Raw genomic sequence first — 18,965 nt, 5'->3', positions numbered from 1 at the left:
CTTGGGAGGCTGAGGTGGGAGAATCACCTGAGCCCAGGGAGGTGGAGGTTGCAGTGAGCCGAAATTGCACCACTGCACTCCAGCCAGGGCAGTTGAAGTGAGACCCTGTCTCAGAAAAACAAACAAACAAACAAAAAAAAACCCTGGCTTTGGAGTCTGAAGTGTGTTTCCCTGGGTAGAAACACGGCACACATGTTGCTAGACTTCACTGCTGCAGGAAGAAGTGTGTTTTGTGCAACCTCTCCCCTCCTTCCCAAGACAGAGAACTCTGGATTCCTCCAGATTCCACCTGATGTGTCTTTTTCCCTTGCTGATCTTGCTGTGTGTTCCTTTGCTGTAATAAACCACAGCCATGAGTACAACTACCTCTGAGTCCCGTGAGTCTTTTGAGAGAATCATGAATGTGTGGGTAGTCGTGAAACGCAGCCAGTAACTTCTAGAAATTTATGCTACAAAAAAAATCAAGCAGGTGGGCAAAGATGTCTGTTTACGGATGGTGACTCCAGCCATTTTCATAAAAGCAAAAAACAGCAATGACCTACATGTCTATACATAGAAACTTGGCTAAGCAGAAGATGGCCTATCCATATGGTGGAATCCTTTGCAGTTGTTAAAATGATGGTACTGCTGGGTGCAGTGGCTCACACCTGTAATTCCAGCACTTTGGGAGACAGAAGGAGGAGGATCACTTGAGCCCAGGAGTTCAAGACCAGCCTGGGTAACATAGCGAGACTCTGTCTCTAAAAAAAAATTTTTTTAGGCCAGGCACGGTGGCTCACGCCTGTAATACCAGCACTTTGGGAGGCCAAGGTGGGCAGATCACCTGAGGTCAGGAGTTCAAGACCAGCCTGGCCAACATGGCAAAACCTTGTCTCTACTAAAAGTACAAAAATTAGCCAGACATGGTGGCGGGCGCCTGTAATACCAGCTACTCAGGAGGCTGAGACAGGAGAATCGCTTGAACCCAGGATGCAGAGATTGCAGTGAGCCGAGATGGTGCCACTGCACTCCAGCCTAGGTGAGAAGAGCGAGACTCCATCTCAAAAAAAAAAAAATTTTTTTTTTTAATTAGCCAAGTATGTTGGCACCATGTATGTAGTCCCAGCTCCTCAGGAGGCTGAGCAGAGAGGATTGCTTGAGCCCTGGAGTTTGAGGTTACAGTGAGCTATGATCCTACCACTGTACTCCAGCCTGAGTGACCTGAGCGAGACACTGTCTCAAAAATAAAAACATGATGCTGATCAGCATTTCATAAAGCACACGGGGTCCTCTTCTTCGTTGTGTTCCTTGGGTTCCACGGTAAAATATGTTTGGGAAAAAAAAAAGTCTCGGTTGAGAAAATTAAAAGGATTTCTATATGGCAGGAAGAATCCAGGGACACAGCAAGGGGAGAAGTAAAACACCTCCACCTTAGGTTCCTTTGGCTACAGATCCTTTTTGTATTGAAAAATCCTGGCCAGGTGCAGTAGCTCACGTCTATAATCCCAGCACTTTGGGAGGCCGACACTGGAGGATCCCTTGAGCCCAGGAGTTCAAGATCAGCCTGGACAACAAAGGGAGACGGTCATCTCTACAAAATTTTTTTTTTTTAATCCCAGGGAGCTACTGTGCATTTTCTATTTTTCTAATGGACATGGGACACTTGTTAAGAATAAAAACAAGGCCAGGTGCGGTGGCTCACACCTGTAATCCCAGCACTTTGGGCCAAGGCAGGTGGATCACCTGAGGTCATGAGTTTGAGACCAGCCTGACCAACACAGTGAAACCCCATCTCTACTAAAAATACAAAAATCAGCTGGGCGTGGTGGTGCACACCTGTAATCCCAGCTACTCAGGAGGTTGAGGCAGGAGAATTGCTTGAACCTGGGAGGTGGAAGTTGCAGGGAGCCAAGATCACACCACTGCACTTCAGCCTGGGCAACAGAGCAAGACTCTGTCTCAAAAAAAAAAAAGAACAAAAACAAAAGTCAGGCTGGGTGCAGTGGCTCACGCCTGTAATCCTGTAATCCCAGCACTTTGGGAGGCCAAGGTGGGAGGATCACCTGAGGTCAGGAGTTTGAGACCAGCCTGGCCAACATGGTGAAAACCCGTCTCCATTAAAAATACAAAAATTGGCTGGGCACAGTGGCTCACACCTGTAATCCTAGCACTTCGGGAGGCTGAGGTGGGGGGCTCACTTAAGGTCAGGAGTTCGTGATCAGCCTGATCAACATGGAGAAAACCTGTCTCTACTAAAAATACAAAAAAAAATTAGCTGGCTGTGGTGGCACATGCCTGTAATCTCAGCTACTCAGGAGGCTGAGGCAGAAGAATCACTTGAACCCAGGAGGCAGAGGTTGCAGTGAGCCAAGATCGTGCCACTGCACTCCAGCCTGGGCAACAGAGTGAGACTCCATCTCAAAAAAAAAAGTCAAAATAGCTGCACTGTATTCACAAAGCCCCACATGTTCTGGGTCCCCACCTAGACGTAGCAGCTTCCCCATCTATAGCAGAGCTGGACAAGGGAAAGCTGATAGCCTCCCTCAGCACCAGGGAGAGCTGGGGCCAGACCCCTTTATTCTACAAGATTCTGAATCTGCAGGAGTTAATGTACAGGTCTGGAATCAAGACGCTGTGAGAAGCCCACACCTTCTTACCTGCACAGGTGGGGGGCCCTGGGGCATGGGCTGGTCCAGGGATGTGAAGGCTGACATGGCAGACATGAGCACATCATCGCTCACCAAGATGTTCCCCTGCACCAGGGTCTGGATCAGTGGGGATGGGGGCACTGTGATGTATGTGGAGATCTGGACAGTGGGAGAGAGAGAATGAGTGAGACAGAGAGAGACAGAGTGTGTGTGTGGACATGTCAGGCTCTGTAAGTAAGCCAAGGGCATGGCACAAAAGATCCAGGTTCTGGAATCCCACAGACCTGGATTCCATTTCTACCTCTGCTGCTCCCTGCTGTGTGACCCTGGGCAAGTCACTCTACCTCTCTGTGCCTCCATTTAATCATCTACTGAATGAGGAGGATAAGACTGGGCACGGTGGCTCACAACTATAATCCCAGCATTTTGGGAGGCTGAGGCAGGTGAATCACTTGAACCCAGGAGTTCAAGACCAGCCTGGGCAACATGGTGAAACCCTGTCTCTACAAGAAAAATACAAAAATTAGCCGGTGTGGTTTTGCACGCAGCTGGTGTGGTTTTAGAGACTCTGTCTCTAAAAACAAACAAACAAAAACGGAAAGAAAGAAAAAACAAATGAGGAGAATAACTCACATCCCTCTGCAAAGTACATACCCTATGACTCAGTAATAATACTTCCTTGTATCAGCCAGGCATGGTGGCTCACGCCTGTAATCCCAGCACTTTGGGAGGCTGAGGCGGGCAGATCACGAGGTCAAGAGATCGAGACCATCCTGGCCAACGTGGTGAAACCCCATCTCTACTAAAAATACAAAAAGTAGCTAGGTGTGGTAGTGCGCGCCTGTAGTCCCAGCTACTCAGGAGGCTGAGGCAGGAGAACCGCTTGAACCTGGGAGATGGAGGTTGCAGTGAGCTGAGATCGTGCCATTGCACTCCAGCCTGGCGACAGAGTGAGACTCCGCCTCAAGAGAAAAAAAATACTTCCTAGTATCTATGCTAGAGAAACACTGAACACATGTCCACATGAAGTCCACAAGTATCTTAGGTCAAGAAGAATATCTGGTGTGGCACGGTGGCTCATGCCTGTAATTCCAGCACTTTGGGAGGCCAAGACAGGCAGATCACTTGAGGTCAGGAGTTCGAGACCAGCCTGGCGAACATAATGAAACCCCATCTCCACTAAAAATACAAAAATTAGCTGGGCGTGGTGGCGGGTGTCTGTAGTCCCAGCTACTCGGGGGGCTGAGGCAGGAGAATCACTTGAACCTGGCAGATGGAGGTTGCAGTGAGCCAAGGCCAGCCTGAGCGACAGAGTAAGACTTTGTCTCAAAAAAAAAAAAAAAAAAGGTAAGAGATGGTGAGGGGAATATTTTCTACTAGCAAAACTCACAGTCAAGCAGTGAGAAAAATGACTGTTTTATGCCAGAAGATGCCTGTTTCAGTCTATATGTCCTATGGGTCTGGGGTGAATGCTTTCATAGTGATGGCAGAAATGACACCTATACAATGAATGAAGATAATGTTCTAAAGGGATAAGGAAAGAAAAGGAAGCCAGTTGAAAATCTGACCCCTTGACCTGGCATCCTGAGATATGCCCAGCCTCCTTTATGAGGGATCCTTTAGTCTTTCTGTGAGCCCCCTATCCAGGGTGTCTTTGCTCCAGAACCGTGTTTTCGGCTGAGGACTCTGGAAGCTTCCCCAGATGCCTCCAGCCTTGTCCTCTGCTCTGGCCTCCGGACTTGGAAATCTACATTGTCTACTTTGTCACTGCCTCCATTTAAAGGTTAGCAGGCATCTCAACTTCAACATGCCCAGCTGAACTCCTGACATCCCCCCAAAACCTTCTCCTCACAGCCTCCTCCCTTCAGCTAGTGGCAACTCTAAATCAGGAGTCCTCTGTGACCCTTCTTGATCTCACACTCCTCACCCAATCAATTCACAAGTTCTATCAGCAACACCTTCAAAGTATTTCTAAAATCTCACACTTTCTCACCACCTCCACTGCCAACATGCTGGTCAAGCTACCCGCATCCACTGCCTGGATTTGCACTACAGCCCCTCAACGGGTCTCCTGGCTTTCTCTCTCGCCCTCCCTCAAAACCTATTCTCTGTCCAGCAGCCAGAGTGACCTGATAAAAGTTACTATGTCCCTCCTCTGCTTGACAGTCTCCAATGGCTCCCATGTCATTCTCAGTAAAAGCCCCAGTGGCCGGGTGCGGTGGCTCACACTTGTTATCCCGGCACTTTGGGAGGCTGAGGCGGGGAGATCACAAGGTCAGGAGATCGAGAATATCTTGGCCAACATAGTGAAACCCCATCTCTACTAAAAATACAAAAATCAGCTGGGCATGGTGGTGCACGCCTGTAGTCCCAGCTACTCTGGAGGCTGAGGCAGGAGAATCACTTGAACCCAGGAGGCGGAGGTTGCAGTGAGCCGAGATCCTGCCACTGCACTCCATCCTGGGCAACAAGAGTGAAACTCCGTCTCAAAAAAAAAAAAAAAAAGGCCGGGTGTGGTGGCTCACGCCTGTAATCCCAGCACTTTGGGAGGCCGAGGCGGGCGGATCACGAGGTCAGGAGATTGAGACCATCCTGGCTAACATGGTGAAACCCCGTCTCTACTAAAAATACAAAAATCAGCCTGGTGTGGTGGCGGGCGCCTGTAGTCCCAGCTACTTGGGAGGCTGAGGCAGGAGAATGGCGTGAACCCGGGAGGCGGAGCTTGCGGTGAGCCGAGATGGTGCCACTGCACTCCAGCCTGGGCAACAGAGCAAGACTCCGTCTCAGAAAAAAAAAAAAAAAAAAAAAGGCCCAGACCCTACACGATCTGCCAAGACCCTCCTGCTGCCTCTCCTAGCACCTCCCACCTTCCTACTTACTCACTCAGTCCCAGCCACTCTCACCTCCTTGTAGTTCTGGAACAAACCCAGCACACTCCTGCCTCAAGGCCTCTGCATCTGCTGATCCCTGCACCTGGCTCCCGCTTCCTTCCCCAAACCAGCAGCATAACTCATTCCCACACCTCCTTAGGTCTATCTGGTATGTTCTTCCTACTTATATAAGTAACTGCAGAAATTATATAGTACTATTATTTCAGATTTTAAAAATAATAATATATTATCTACTTATTATTCTACAATTTGATTTTTCATAAAAAACCTTTTACCTGCTATATAGTATTCTTCCTGGTCACCTCTTCACAGAGCTCTTCCCCAAGCACGATAGACAACATGGCAAAACCTCCCATCCCCGTCTGGCATCCCCTATCTCTCCACATTTAACATGCTGAAAACAGTACATGTGCACCATCCATCTCGCCCCACTCCACAAGGGCAGGGACTTGGTCTGTCTTATCCATTGCTATAGCCCCAGTGCCCAGCACAGTGCCTGAGCATGTTAGGCCCTCAAAAAAGACATGTTGAATGAATGAATGAACAAATACCTGGCGATTGGCAGGAGTTGGGGCCTGCTGGACCGCTGTGGGTGCTGCCGAAGGTGGGTAGATGCTGTTGGTGGCCAGTGAGACTGTGGCCAGGGCGGGGGCATTCCCCTGGCACTGTTCCCGCTTGTGGGTCATAAACGCTGGCAGCGAGTTGAATTGCTTCTTACACTTCCCGCAGAGAAATACATCCTCGTCATCTGGGGTCATACCCGCAGAGTAGTGGGAAGAGGCCACAGACGAAGGTAAAGTAATGAAAAAAAAGCAAGACTATGTCAAGGGGCATCACAGTATGAGACAGGAGAACGGCAGCTGACCACAAGCAGCAATCTGGGAGGCATGCTGCGACTTGACATGCAGGTGTCAGCCATCAACTATGTGCTTCCTGGGAGTTTTCGAAACCACACAGGTGGCCAGGCACAGTGGCTCATGCCTGTAATCCCAGAACTTTGCGAGGCCTTGGAGGGTGGATCACCTGAGGTCAGGAGTTCAAGACCAGCCTGGACAACATGGCGAAACCCCATCTCCACTAAAAATACAAAAATTAGCTGGGCATGGTGGTGCGCGCCTATAGTCCCAGCTACTCGGGAGGCTGAGGCAGGAGAATTGCTTGAACCCGGGAGGCAGAGGTTGCAGTGAGCCCAGATCGTGCCACTGCACTCCAGCCTGGGCAACAGAGCAAGACTCCATCTCAAAAAAAAGAAAAAAAAACACACAGTTTCCTGCAGGGATAGCCATATGTGGCCAGGTACCAATTAATTAGAAATCAAAAAACAGTAAAGTATGTTCACTACAAAGTTGAGAACTCCAGAACCTTTATCCTGTCTGAATTTATTCATCAGTCCCCAAATGAGCCACCTGATCATACTCCTCCATGCCTTTGCATCCACCGTTCGCCCTGCCAGGCTGCCTCTCTGAGGACAACTTGTTCTGCAAGCCTCAGCTTGACTGTCACCTCTTCCAAGAAGTCTTTTTTTCTTTTTCTTTCCTTTTCTTTTTTTTTTTTTTTCTTTCTGAGAGAGAGTTTCACTCTTGCTGCCCAGGCTGGGGTGCAGTGGCACAATCTCAGCTCTCTGCAACCTCCGCCTCCCATATTCATGCGATTCTCCTGCCTCAGCCACCCCAGTAGCTGGGATTACAGGCATGCGCCACCACGCCCGGCTAATTTTTGTATTTTTAGTAGAGACGGGGTTTCACCACGTTGACCAGGCTGGTCTCGAACTTCCTGACCTCAAGGGATCCACTCACCTCAGCCTCCCAAAGTGCTGGGATTACAGGCGTGAGCCACTGCACCGACCTCTCCAGGAAGTCTTTCTAAAGCCAGCAGCTATAGTTCCTTCCTCTGGCATACCTATCATATAACAGTTTTCTTATCAACACCAGACTGTGAGTCCCCTAAGGGAAGGACATGTGTCTTATTTATCACCATAACTACAATATCTCCTGGACACAGAGGAGGTTCTCAATGGACGTTTGTTGAATGAATGAAAAACTAAATGAATGATTAACTACAGTTAACACCATCCATTGCTGAGGGCCTACCACAGCTATGCGCTCACTGTGTCAAGCACCCAACATGTGGTAGCAGAAATGTCTAATTGTTATTCAATTCTAATTGTATCCTTTTTTATTTATTTTTTTAAGAGACGGGTTGCCAGGCGAGGTGGCTCACACCTGTAATCCTAGCACTTTGGGAGGCCAAGGTGGGTGGATCACTTGAGGTCAGGAATTCATGACCAGCCTGGCCAACATGGTGAAACCCCAGCTCTCCTAAAAATACAAAATTAGCTGGGCATGGTGGTGCATGCCGGTAATCTCAGCTACTCAGGAGGCTGAGGCAGGAGAATTGCTTAAACCCAGGAGGTGGAGGTTGCAGTGAGCGAGATCACACCACTGCACTCCAGCCTGGGCAACAGAGCAAGACTCTGTCTCAAAAAAAAAAAAAAAAAAAAATTGGGCAGGGTGCGGTGGCTCACGCCTGTAATCCCAGCAGTTTGTGAGGCTGAGGCAGGTGGATCACCTGAGGGTCACGAGTTCGAGACCAGCCTGGCCAACATGGCGAAACCCCATCTCTACCAAAAATACAAAAATTAGCCGGGTGTGGTGGCAGGTGCCTGTAGTCCCAGCTACTCAGGAGGCTGAAGCAGGAGAATCACTTGAACCCGGGAGACGGAGGTAGCAGTAAGCCAAGATCACGCCATTGCACTCCAGCCTGGGCAACATGAGCAAAACTCCGTCTCAAAAAAAAAAAAAAAAGAGAGACAGGGTCCTGTTGTGTTGCCCAGGCTGCAGCACAGTGGCTATTCACAGGCATGATCATAGTGCACACCACTCTCAACTTGTATCCTTCTTATACAATAATACAAATTTCAGTGGGAAACATGGCTTCATAGTTAAATAATATATTTCCCAGGCTTCTCTGCAGCTAGGAATGTCATGTGACAGAATTCTCACCAATGGGACAACAATAGAACTGTACCGTATCTGCAACTTCCTCATAAAAGGAAAAGGAAAGGGCATGGACAGGGCACTGTGGCTCATGCCTGCAATCCCAGTACATTGGCAGGCTGAGGTGGGAGGATTGCTTGAGCTCAGGAGTTCAAGACCAGCCTGGGCAGCACAGAGAGACCCTGTCTCTATTTTTTTTTTTTAAATTAAAGAGAAGTTTTTTGGCCAGGCATGGTGGTTCACGCCTGTAATCTCTGCACTTTGGGAGGCTGAAGTGGGTGGATCACCTGAGGTCAGGAGTTCGAGACCAGCCAGGCCAACATGATGAAATCCTGTCTCGACTTGGCCGGGCGGGGTGGCTCACGCCTGCAATCCCAGCACTTTGGGAGGCCGAGACGGTTGATCACGAGGTCAGGGGGTTTGAGACCAGCCTGACCAACGTGGTGAAACCCCATCTCTACTAAAAATACAAAAATTAGCTGGGCTTGGTGGCGGGCGCCTGTAATCCCAGCTACTCAGGAGGCTGAGGCAGGAGGATTGCTTGAACCCGGGAGGCGGAGGTTCCAGTGAGCCGAGATCGCGCCACTGCACTCCAGCCTGGGCGACAGAGCAAGACTCCATCTCAAAAACAAAACAAAACGAAAGGGTATGAATTCCACTTCCCTCTTTCTTCCCTTCATGTTGGCTGGAATGTGCCAATCAAAGTGGGAGCTAGAGCAGCCACCCCAGGCTGCAGCTCGAGGGCAGTAGAGCCACAGGAAAGAAGGAGTCTGAGTCTCACCATGCCCACCCCAAATGCCCAAATGCCCATCAGGACTTCACGTAACACAGAAACAAACTTTAATCTTGTAGAAACCATGGTAAACTTCAACAGCTAGAACCAAATCCCAAGTACTCTCATAAGATTCCTATGAGGCAGAACAATTGTCCCCATTTCACAGGTGTAGGAACTGAACCACAGAGAAATTAACTCACTTGCCCACGGTCACAGAGCTAAGAACTATAAGAACAATAATTCAAACCCAGCCATTTATCTCCCTGTCCCTAGTGTGATTCCCAAGTACACAAAAATGTTTGTGCAATGAATAAATGAACACAGTCTCACATAGAAACTTCCAAAAGAAGGCCCTTACAGGCCAGGTGCGGTGGCTCATGCAGGTAATCCCAGCACTTTAGGAGGCTGAGGTGAGCAGATCACCTTAGGTCAGGTGTTTGAGACCAGCCTGGCCAACATGGTGAAACCCCATCTCTATTAAAAATACAAAAAATTAGCCAGGCGTGGTGGCGCACGCCTGTAACCCCAGCTACGCAGGAGGCTGAGGTATGAGAATTGCTTGAACCTAGGAGGTGGAGGTTGCAGTGAGCCAAGATCGTGCCCTGCGCTCCAGCCTGGAGGACAGAGTAACACTCTGTCTCAAAAAGAAAAAAAAAAAAAGAAGACCCTTACAGGCCTGGCCCAGTAAACAGGAGCAATTCATGCTCAGCCTATTCTTTCCACAGAAGGGAGGCTGAATCATCACTTCCAGGGCAAAGGCACAGGCATTGTTGTCAGGCATTGGGGCCCTTAGCCATTCCCTGCATCGTGATCCCATCTCCCCACATTTACTAAGCAACTTAGAGCAGTGTCCTCAGAGCTAAGCAGAGAAAGCTGTGAGCCCAAAGATCCAGGCTGGGAGGCCAGGGAGAGGGTTCAGACACCAGAGCATGTCCTGGGGACCACAGCAAGCATTTCACTCCCACAGCCCAGCACAAGCGCCACCTACTCTTCGCGGGGAGCCATTCACTCTCCCACCGGTGAACCTGAGCAGATACTCACCCAATGGCTGGATAGCAGGGGGCGCATTGACACTCTGGCCTGTCGGATCAGGGACTGCTCCTTGGCCATCCAATAATGACTGGACAGCCAGAACGGTCTGATTGTCCATTCCTGAAAAAAGAAATGCGGCCTCTTTGGAAGGTAGGCCCAGCATCATGCTCTGACATCATCCTTACAAGCCAGACCCAGGCAAAACCCCTGTGGTGGCTGGGTACGGTGGCTCACACCTGTAATCCCAGCACCATGGGAGGCTAAGGCGGGAGATCGCTTGAGCCCAGGAGTTTAAGACCATTCTAGGCAGCAACATAGTGAGACTCCACCTCTACAAAAAAATACAAAATTTAGGTAGGCTTGGTGGTGCATGCCTGTGGTCCCAGCTACTAGGGAGGCTGAGGCGGGAGGACTGCTTGAGCCTGGATGGTCAAGGGTACAGTGAGCCATGATCATATCACCTCACTCCACTGTACTTGCTCTTGACAGAGCAAGACCCTGTCTCAAGCAAGACAAAACCCCATGGCAAGGATGGCCGGCTATGCCCCAATATACATTCTCTTCTATTTCCATTGTGAGAGAGCCCAAGATTTTGGGCTGCAAAGATGGCCCCCAAATAAAGGTTACACTTCCCAGGCTCTCTTACAGTTAGGGAATGACTAAGTTCTGGCCAAAGGAATGTAAATGTGCTATGTGGCAGCTTCTGGAAAGTTTTCTTAAAACTGCCTGATATGTGACCCTCTTCTTTGTCCCATCCTCCTTTCCACTTTCCAGAATAAGAATATGGTGGTAGCAACTCAATCCACCATCCTGGATCATAAGGACAACCTTAGGATCGTAGGATAAAAAGCTGGATGGAGCCAGGCGCAGTGGCTCACGCCTGTAATCCCAACACTCTGGGTGGCCAAGGCGGGCAGATCACCTGAGGTCAGGAGTTCGAGACCATCCTGGCCAACATGGTGAGACCCTGTCTCTACTAAAAATACAAAATTAGCTGGGCGTGGTGGTGTGTGCCTGTAATCCCAACTACTTGGGAGACTGAGGCAGGAGAATCACTTGGACCCAGGAGGCAGAGGTTGCAGTGAGCTGAGATCCTGCCACTGCACTCCAGCCTGGGCAACAAGAGCGAAACTCTGTCTCAAAAAAAAAAAGCTGGATAAATCCTGGGCCTCTGAGAACCTTGTAGAACACAGCCATCCTCCTATCTTAGACTGCCTTCCTCTGGACTTTCATGTGAAAGAAATAACCTTCCAGCCTGTTGAAGCCACTGTGACGTGGGGCCTGTCTTACTCATGGCTGACTCTAATCCTAAGTGACAAAGTCCCTCCAGAAATCACGTTAGCCAGTTTTCCTCATGCACACTCCCTAAACCCCACAAATCTGTGTGCACGCGGGCGTCCTTGCCTTCCTTATTTCTCAATGTGGGTCTGTCTTTTTTGTTCTGCAATAAGCAATAGACTCTGAATTGGTGGCTGGGGGATCGAGAAACTGACTTCTTCCATGTTTTCTAATCAGTTATCACAGTTGAAGTTCACAGTAGTACACTGTCTGGCCATGTCACTAGCCGGATGACAGGCCTCCTCATATCTCAGTGGCCACCAAGGCACACTGCGCCACTCCCAAAAGACCCAGATGGTGCCTCCTCTCTATGACCCCACAGCCGATGCTCTGCCTCCAACCTCTCAGCTTTTACTGGGATGTCTGCCCCAGCTTCTAACTGCAATGCAAATTGAAACCATCAGACCAGTTATCTCTGGCCGGGCATGGTGGCTCACGCCTGTAATTCCAGCACTTTGGGAGGCAGGGGCGGGTGAATCACGAGGTTAGGAATTCAAGACTAGCCTGGCCAAGATGGTGAAACCCCATCTCTACTAAAAATACAAAAATTAGCTGGGCATGGTGGTGGGTGCCTGTAATCCCAGCTACTAGGGAGGCTGAGGCAGAGAACTGCTTGAACCTGGGAGGCGGAGGTTGCAGTGAGCGGAGATGGCGCCACTGCACCCCAGCCTGGGTAACAGAGTGAGACTCCGTCTCAAAAATAAAATAAAATAAAATAAAAAATTGAAACCATCAGCTCCTGCAGCCAAACTGAATCCATGCTTTCCCTTGTTACAATGCAGGCTGTGTCCCTCCTGACGCCGCCAGCACAGCCCTCCCCTCCATCTCCTCCTGCTCCTCAGAAGCCACTCTCCACCAACTCGCACCACATTGTGCCTGGGAACCATCCACAGCTACACACGATCAGTCTCTCCAGAGTGCCCTCCTGCAAACTCATGTTTCCATCTCTCCTCCCTTCAACGGCAAGTATCCCATGAGGGTCACCTACACCCTCTATCTCTTCTACCACCTTCCAGTTCTCCTTCCCCACTCTAGTGGGACTTAAGCCCTCCACTATCTGGACCACCTTTGAAAAAGTTGCAAAGTGAGAAAATCATGACAGTGAAAGACACCTGACCTAACGAACCCCCATCTTGCCTTTAACCTCCAAACTGCCCTTAGTAATCCCTGGGCTTGGGCCAAGATAACTATGGGAGAAATTTAGTTTACAGTTTAAATGATAATATCCCTTCCCCAAAACTAACCCTCCTTTGTAAAGCTAATGAAAGACCATGAGGTTAGGAGGATAAGAGGAGCCTACATTCTGGTAAGGTGTAGACATAAATATTACCAGCCATTATTCCAGAGATCACAAGATTTGCAACTTCCCCAATTACTCCTGCAGATAATATTATTATCATTATTATTATTTTGAGATAGAATCTCCCTATGTTGCCCAGGACAGTCTCAAACTCTTGCGCTCAAGGGATCCTCCCACCTTGGCCTCCCAAAGTGCTGGGAATACAGGCATGAGCCACCACGCCTGGCCAACTTTTTTTTTTTTTTGAGATGGAGTTTCACTCTTGTTGCCCAGGCTGGAGTGCAATGGCGCAATCTTGGCTCACTGCAACCTGTCTCCCGGGTTCAAGAACCTCTCCTGCCTCAGCCTCCCGAGTAGCTGGGATTATAGGCACACACCCCCATGCCTGGCTAATTTTGTACTTTTAGTAATGACAGGGTTTCTCCATGTTGGTCAGGCTGGTCTCGAACTCCTGACCTCAGGGGATCCGCCCGCCTTGACCTCCCAAAGTGCTGGGATTACAGGCATGAGCCACCGCACCTGGCCCCAACATCATTATTATAGAACCTAAGATTGGCCTTTTGAGATATCTTTTCAGATTTTTGCATTTCTGACAACCAATGGCTCCACGCAGACCCGCCCAATGAGTCCTACAGCCCCACCCAGAAGCAGACTCTGCATGTAGGAGGACCATTTTCCACAACACTATGATTGCACCTCCAACCCATCAGCAGCACCCATTCCCTTGTCCCCCAAACTATCCTTGAAAAAACCTAGTGTCTGGCTGGGTGTGGTGGCTCACACCTGTAATCCCAGCATTTTGGGAGGCTGAGGTGGGCAGATCATGAGGTCAGGAGATCAAGACCATCCTGGCTAACACGGTAAAACCCCATCTTTACTAAAAATATAAAAAATTAGCCGGGCATGGTGGCAGGTGCCTGTAGTCCCAGCTACTTGGGAGGCTGAGGCAGGAGAATGGCGTGAACCCAGGAGGCGGAGGTTGCACTGAGGTGAGATCGTGCCATTGCACTCCAGCCTGGGCAACAGAGCGAGACTACGTCTCAAAAAATAAAAAATAAATAAATAAATAAAAATAAAAAACCTAGTCTCTGAATTTTCTAGGAGGCTGATTTGAGTAATAACACAATTCCAGTCTCCTGTTCAGCTGGCTCTGTGTGAATTTAACTTTTTCTCTGTCGCAATTCCCATCTTGATAAATTGGCTGTATCTGGGCAGCAGGCAAAATGAACCCATTGGATGGTTACAGTTCCACCAAAACACTTTCCCCATCATCACCAAAGACCATCTGGCAGCACCTGCCACTCCCTGAAACACTCTGTTCTTGGCTCCAGGGCACAGCCTTCCTGGGTCTTCTCTACCTTTCTGTGCCTCTTTTACTCTCTTCTCCTGGCCACCCCCTAAGTGTTTCCATTTTGAGGAAACACTTGGTCCTTTGTTCCTTTGTCTGGACTCTCTCTCCTCTGCCTCTCATGCTGTCCCTGGGCAGTCTCACTCACCCCAGTCTACTTCCTTCCAATATCTGGAGTTTCAATCCTGGGGTTCAAGCTCTCCTGAACAAGCTTCAGTGAATCTTCTACCATTTTATGCAAAATTGTGAGTGTTTTAGCATTTGTGTGCAAATCTGTATACAAATGTTCATAGCACTTTTAGGTATAACAGTAAAAAATTTAGCCTGGGCAACATGGTGAAACCCGTCCCTACTAAAAATAGAAAAAATTAGCTGGGTGTGGAGGCACGCACCTGTAGTCCCAGCTACTCGGGAGGCTGAGGCAGGAGAATCGCTTGAACTTGGGATGTGGAGGTTGCAGTGAGCCAAGATCATGCCACTGCACTCCAGCCTGGGCAACAGTGAACACTTTGAGATGGAATCTCCCCATGTTGCCCAGGTGAAAACCTGGTGGTCTTTCAATAGCTTTACAAAGGCGGTTTAGTTTTGGGGAAGGGCTATTATCATTTAAACTGTAAATTAAATTTCTGCCAAAGTTAGCTTGGCCCAAACCCGGGGATGACCAAGGGCAGTTTGGAGGTTAAAGGCAAGGTGGGGATTGGTTAGGTCAGGCGTCTTTCTCTGTCATGATTTTCTCACTGTTACAATTTTTGCAGAGGCAGTTTCAGAATGGTGGGGGGCTTAAGCCCCACTAGAGTGGGGGAGGAGGGCCAGAAGGTAGTAGAGGAGATAGAGGGTGTAGGAAATGGTTCAGAAGAACATCTGAACTGTTTCCAGTTTTTACTTTTTTTTTTTTTTTGAGACAGGGTCTAAAAAAAAAATAGTAAAAACTGGAAACAGTTCAGATGTTCTTCAGTGAGTGGTTAAATGGTGGAATAGCCATACTATGGAATACTACTAAGCAATAAAAAGGAACAAACTATTGCTATACACAACAACTTGGATGAATCACTAGGGAATTATGATGGGTGAAAAAAGCCCATCTCAATGGTATACACTTTATGATTTCATTTATAAAGTATTCTTGAAATCACAAAATTTTACAAATGGAGACAGATTAGTGGTTGCCAGCCATCAAGGATGGTGGGAGAAGGGGAGGATTTAGGGTGTGGCTATAAAAGGGCAACTCCTTGGAGTGATGCCCCTGTTCTGTATGTTGACTGGTGGTAACACACTGTAGTTTTGCAAAATGTTACACCAGGGGAAATGGGGTCAAGGACACATGGGATCTCTCCTTACTATTTCCTACAACTGCATGTGAATCTACAGAAAAAGTGATTTCAAAATAAAAAAATTTAAACAAATGCAGGGTGGGTACAGTGCCTCATGCCTGTAATCCTAACACTTTGGGAAGTCAATGCGGGAGGACTGCTTGATGCTAGGAGTTCAAGATCAACCTGGGCAACATAGCAAGACCTCATCTCTAGAAAATTTAAAAAATTGGCTGGGTGTCCTGGCACACACCTATACCTAACTGGGAGGCTGAGGTGGGAGGATCACTTGAGCCCAGGAGTTTGAGGCTGCAGTGAGCTATGAATGCACTACTGCACTCCAGCTTTGGAGACAGAGTGAGATCCTGTCTCTACAAATAAAAATAAAAAAGGCTGGCTGGACACAGTGTCTCACGCCTGTAATCCCATCACTTTGGAGGCCGAGGTGGGCAGATCACTTGAGGTCAAGAGTTCGAGACTAGCCTGGCCAACATGGTGAAACCCCGTCTCTACTAAAAATACAAAATTAGTCAGGCGTGGTGGTAAGCGCCTGTAATCCCAGCTACTCAAGAGGCTGAGGCAGGAGAATCGCTTGAACCCGGGAGGCAGAGGTTGCAGTGAGCCAAGATCGCACCACTCCAGTCCAGCTTGGGTGACAGAGTGAGAGTGTCACAAAAAAATAAAAAATTAAGTTAAATTAAATTAAAAAGGCAGCCTGGGCCAGGCTCAGTGGCTCATGCCTGTAATCTCAGCACTTTGGGAGGCAGAGATGGGTGGATCACTTGAGGTCAGGAGTTTGAGACCAGCCTGGCCAACATGGTGAAACCCCCTTCTCTATTAAAAATACAAAAATTAGCCAGATGTGGTGGCATGTGCCTGTAGTCTCAGCTACTCGGGAGGCTGAGGTACAAGAATCACTTGAACCCAGGAGGTGGAGGCTGCATTGAGCCAAGATTGCACCACTGCACTTCAGCCTGGGAGACAGTGTGAGATGCTGTCTCAAAAACAAAAAAAAGGCAGCCTGTGTAAAACTGAACTTGAATTAAATGTCATCCTCCACCCCAAAGTTTGTTCTTCCAGTAATCCTCATCAAGGAGAACAGGGCACCAGGGCACCCTCTGGGGCAGCACCACTTGGGTCTTCCCTCAACCCACTGCTCCCCCTCCCCACTCCCCATTTCTGGTTCTTCTGCAAGTCTAGCCTATTCTGCCTCCCCGGTACATCTCAAATAAACTTTCTTTCCATCCCCACAGTTGTTTACCAGCCCCAGTTCTCTGCTGTACCACCTCAGCAGCCTCCACCCCGACCCCCCACTGCCACTCTGGCCCCCTCCAGTCTGTTCCAGAGCAGCTAGGGTGAACTTTATAAAACATACATCACATTGTGCTGCTCCCCTGCTGAAAACCTTTTGTTAGCTCCACACTGATCCCAAGATAAAGTTTAGCTGCTCCATCAAACCCCATCTCTAGCAGTTCACCCACACCCAGCTTCTGTGAATCCCAGGAGACCTTTCTCCCCAGGGCTTTGAAAATGCAGTTCCTGCTGCCTGGGCCATTCTCCTGCCCTCCTCCCCTAGATCTCCACAGTCCTGCTGCCCTTTCTTCACCCAACATGCATCCCACTGTCCTAGGAACTGATTTCTCTTTAACTGTCTTCATTACTCAATACAAAAACACATTCTTGCAGTAAAAATTCAAACAATGAGGAAGTCCAAACAGCCTAAAGAGAAAGTAAGCCTCACCCCATTCTATTGGCCTCTGGGAGGGAACTACCACTGACCTCGGCCTTCCTGATCCACCACCTCCTGCTTATGTTATTCACAGTAGGAATGGCCAGCTGAGGTCATCTTATTCTACATGACCTTTTCCATAATTCTATAATTTCTATAATTGCTTGTTTTATAATTTCTCTCCTCTACCAGACTGCAGGGCAGAGACTACAGGGAGTGTCTGTCTCAGTCAGTCTTCTGAATCGGAACCCCACTAGATGGAGACAGGGCTACCCCGCCCCCCATTTCCTGGTGCGAATTGTGATCCTTCAAGAAGTTAAGGGAGTCCTGGAGCAGTCGCTCACGCCTGTAATCCCAGCACTTTGGGAGGCTGAGGCGGGCAGATCACTTGAGGCCAGGAGTTCAAGACCAATCTGGCCAACATGGTGAAACTCCGTCTCTATTAAAAATACAAAAAAATGGCCGGGCGCGGTGGCTCACGCCTGTAATCTCAGCACTTTGGGAGGCCAAGGCGGGCGGATCACGAGGTCACGAGATCGAGACCATCCTCGCTAACATGGTGAAACCCCGTCTCTACTTAAAATACAAAAAAAAAAAAAAATTAGCCGGGCGTGGTGGCGGATGCCTGTAGTCCCAGCTGCTCTCCAGGCTGAGGCAGAAGAATGGCGTGAACCCCGGGAGGCGGAGGTTGCAGTGAGCCGAGATCGCTCCACTGCACTCCAGCCTGGGCAACAGAGCAAGACTCTGTCTCAAAAAAAAAAAAAAAAAAAAAAAAAAGGAAATTAGCCGGGTGTGGTGGTGCACGCCTATAGTGCCAGCTACTCAGGAGGCGGAGGCACGAGAATCGCTCAAACCTGGGAGGGGGAGGTTGCAGTGAGCCAAGATCGCGCCACTGCACTCCAGCCTGGGCGACAGAGTGAGACTCCCTCTCAAAAAATAAAAAAGTGCAGGGAGTGGCTGAGATCTCCTAGGAAGCTGCAGGACTCAAAGCTTCAGCTTCATCCCGCCAGTCCAGTACTTCGAGTTTGCACCCTATCTGTATACTCAGCTCATCCCATTCCTCCAAGACCATTCTTGGTCTGTATTTCCCACAATATCTATTCTGCGCCATGGCCCCGAGTCGCTAAGGCTGCCCTTCCTCCCCGACGCCCAGCAGATGCACACATGGAGGTGCTCAGTGTTTGCTGTCTCCAAAGCCCACAGTTTTGAGCCTGAGCACCAACCCCATCCCAGGTTCTTGCAGAGCACAGAACAGTCCGTCGGCACCCAGCGTTTGCTGGCCTGGGTCTGGGAACACCGCGTCCCGGCCGGGCACACCGCGCCAGCACCCACGGTGTCAGTTTAATTTGTAAAACTGCACCGGCGACGGTGCACACTGCAGGCGCCAGGTGTTTGCTGGCTTGGGTCCCTAAGCTCTGAGTCCAGGCTGTGCACACAGGTGGCGCCTCTGCTGTTGTGGTCTGATTTTGAGACTACGTCCTAGCACGAGGCATACAGTCCGCTCCGCATAAGTTCTTCGTGGTCAGGCCGCCGAGGCCCTCCTGCCCGCAGCTGCGACCGCACCCCCGTCCCGGGCCCCGCGCGCCGCCAAGCCGCCTCCCTGGCCGCGGCTGTTCCAG

General features: G+C 49.4%; 1 protein-coding gene across 3 annotated transcripts in view; it reads right to left on the bottom strand.

Moving 5' to 3' along the window:
• ZNF341 (zinc finger protein 341) overlaps positions 1-18,965 on the bottom strand; it is a 59,376-nt gene that overhangs the window by 39,972 nt on the left and 439 nt on the right. For 2 of the 3 annotated variants that reach the window (XM_031004760.3, XM_031004761.3), the window contains exons 2-4: positions 10,331-10,441; positions 6,070-6,266; positions 2,637-2,786 (exon numbers count right to left, since the gene is read on the bottom strand). In XM_031004760.3, coding sequence (XP_030860620.1) covers positions 2,637-2,786; positions 6,070-6,266; positions 10,331-10,441 — 458 coding nt within the window. Of the gene's footprint in view, positions 1-2,636; positions 2,787-6,069; positions 6,267-10,330; positions 10,442-18,965 lie in introns of those variants that run through there. The other variant, XM_019017108.4, reaches the window with a different exon arrangement.

Source organism: Gorilla gorilla, chromosome 21 (assembly GCF_029281585.2).
Source record: "Gorilla gorilla gorilla isolate KB3781 chromosome 21, NHGRI_mGorGor1-v2.1_pri, whole genome shotgun sequence".
Classification (NCBI taxonomy): Eukaryota; Metazoa; Chordata; class Mammalia; order Primates; family Hominidae; genus Gorilla; species Gorilla gorilla.
Note: the sequence above shows the minus strand (reverse complement) of the source record. Positions and strands in the feature narration are given on the sequence as shown.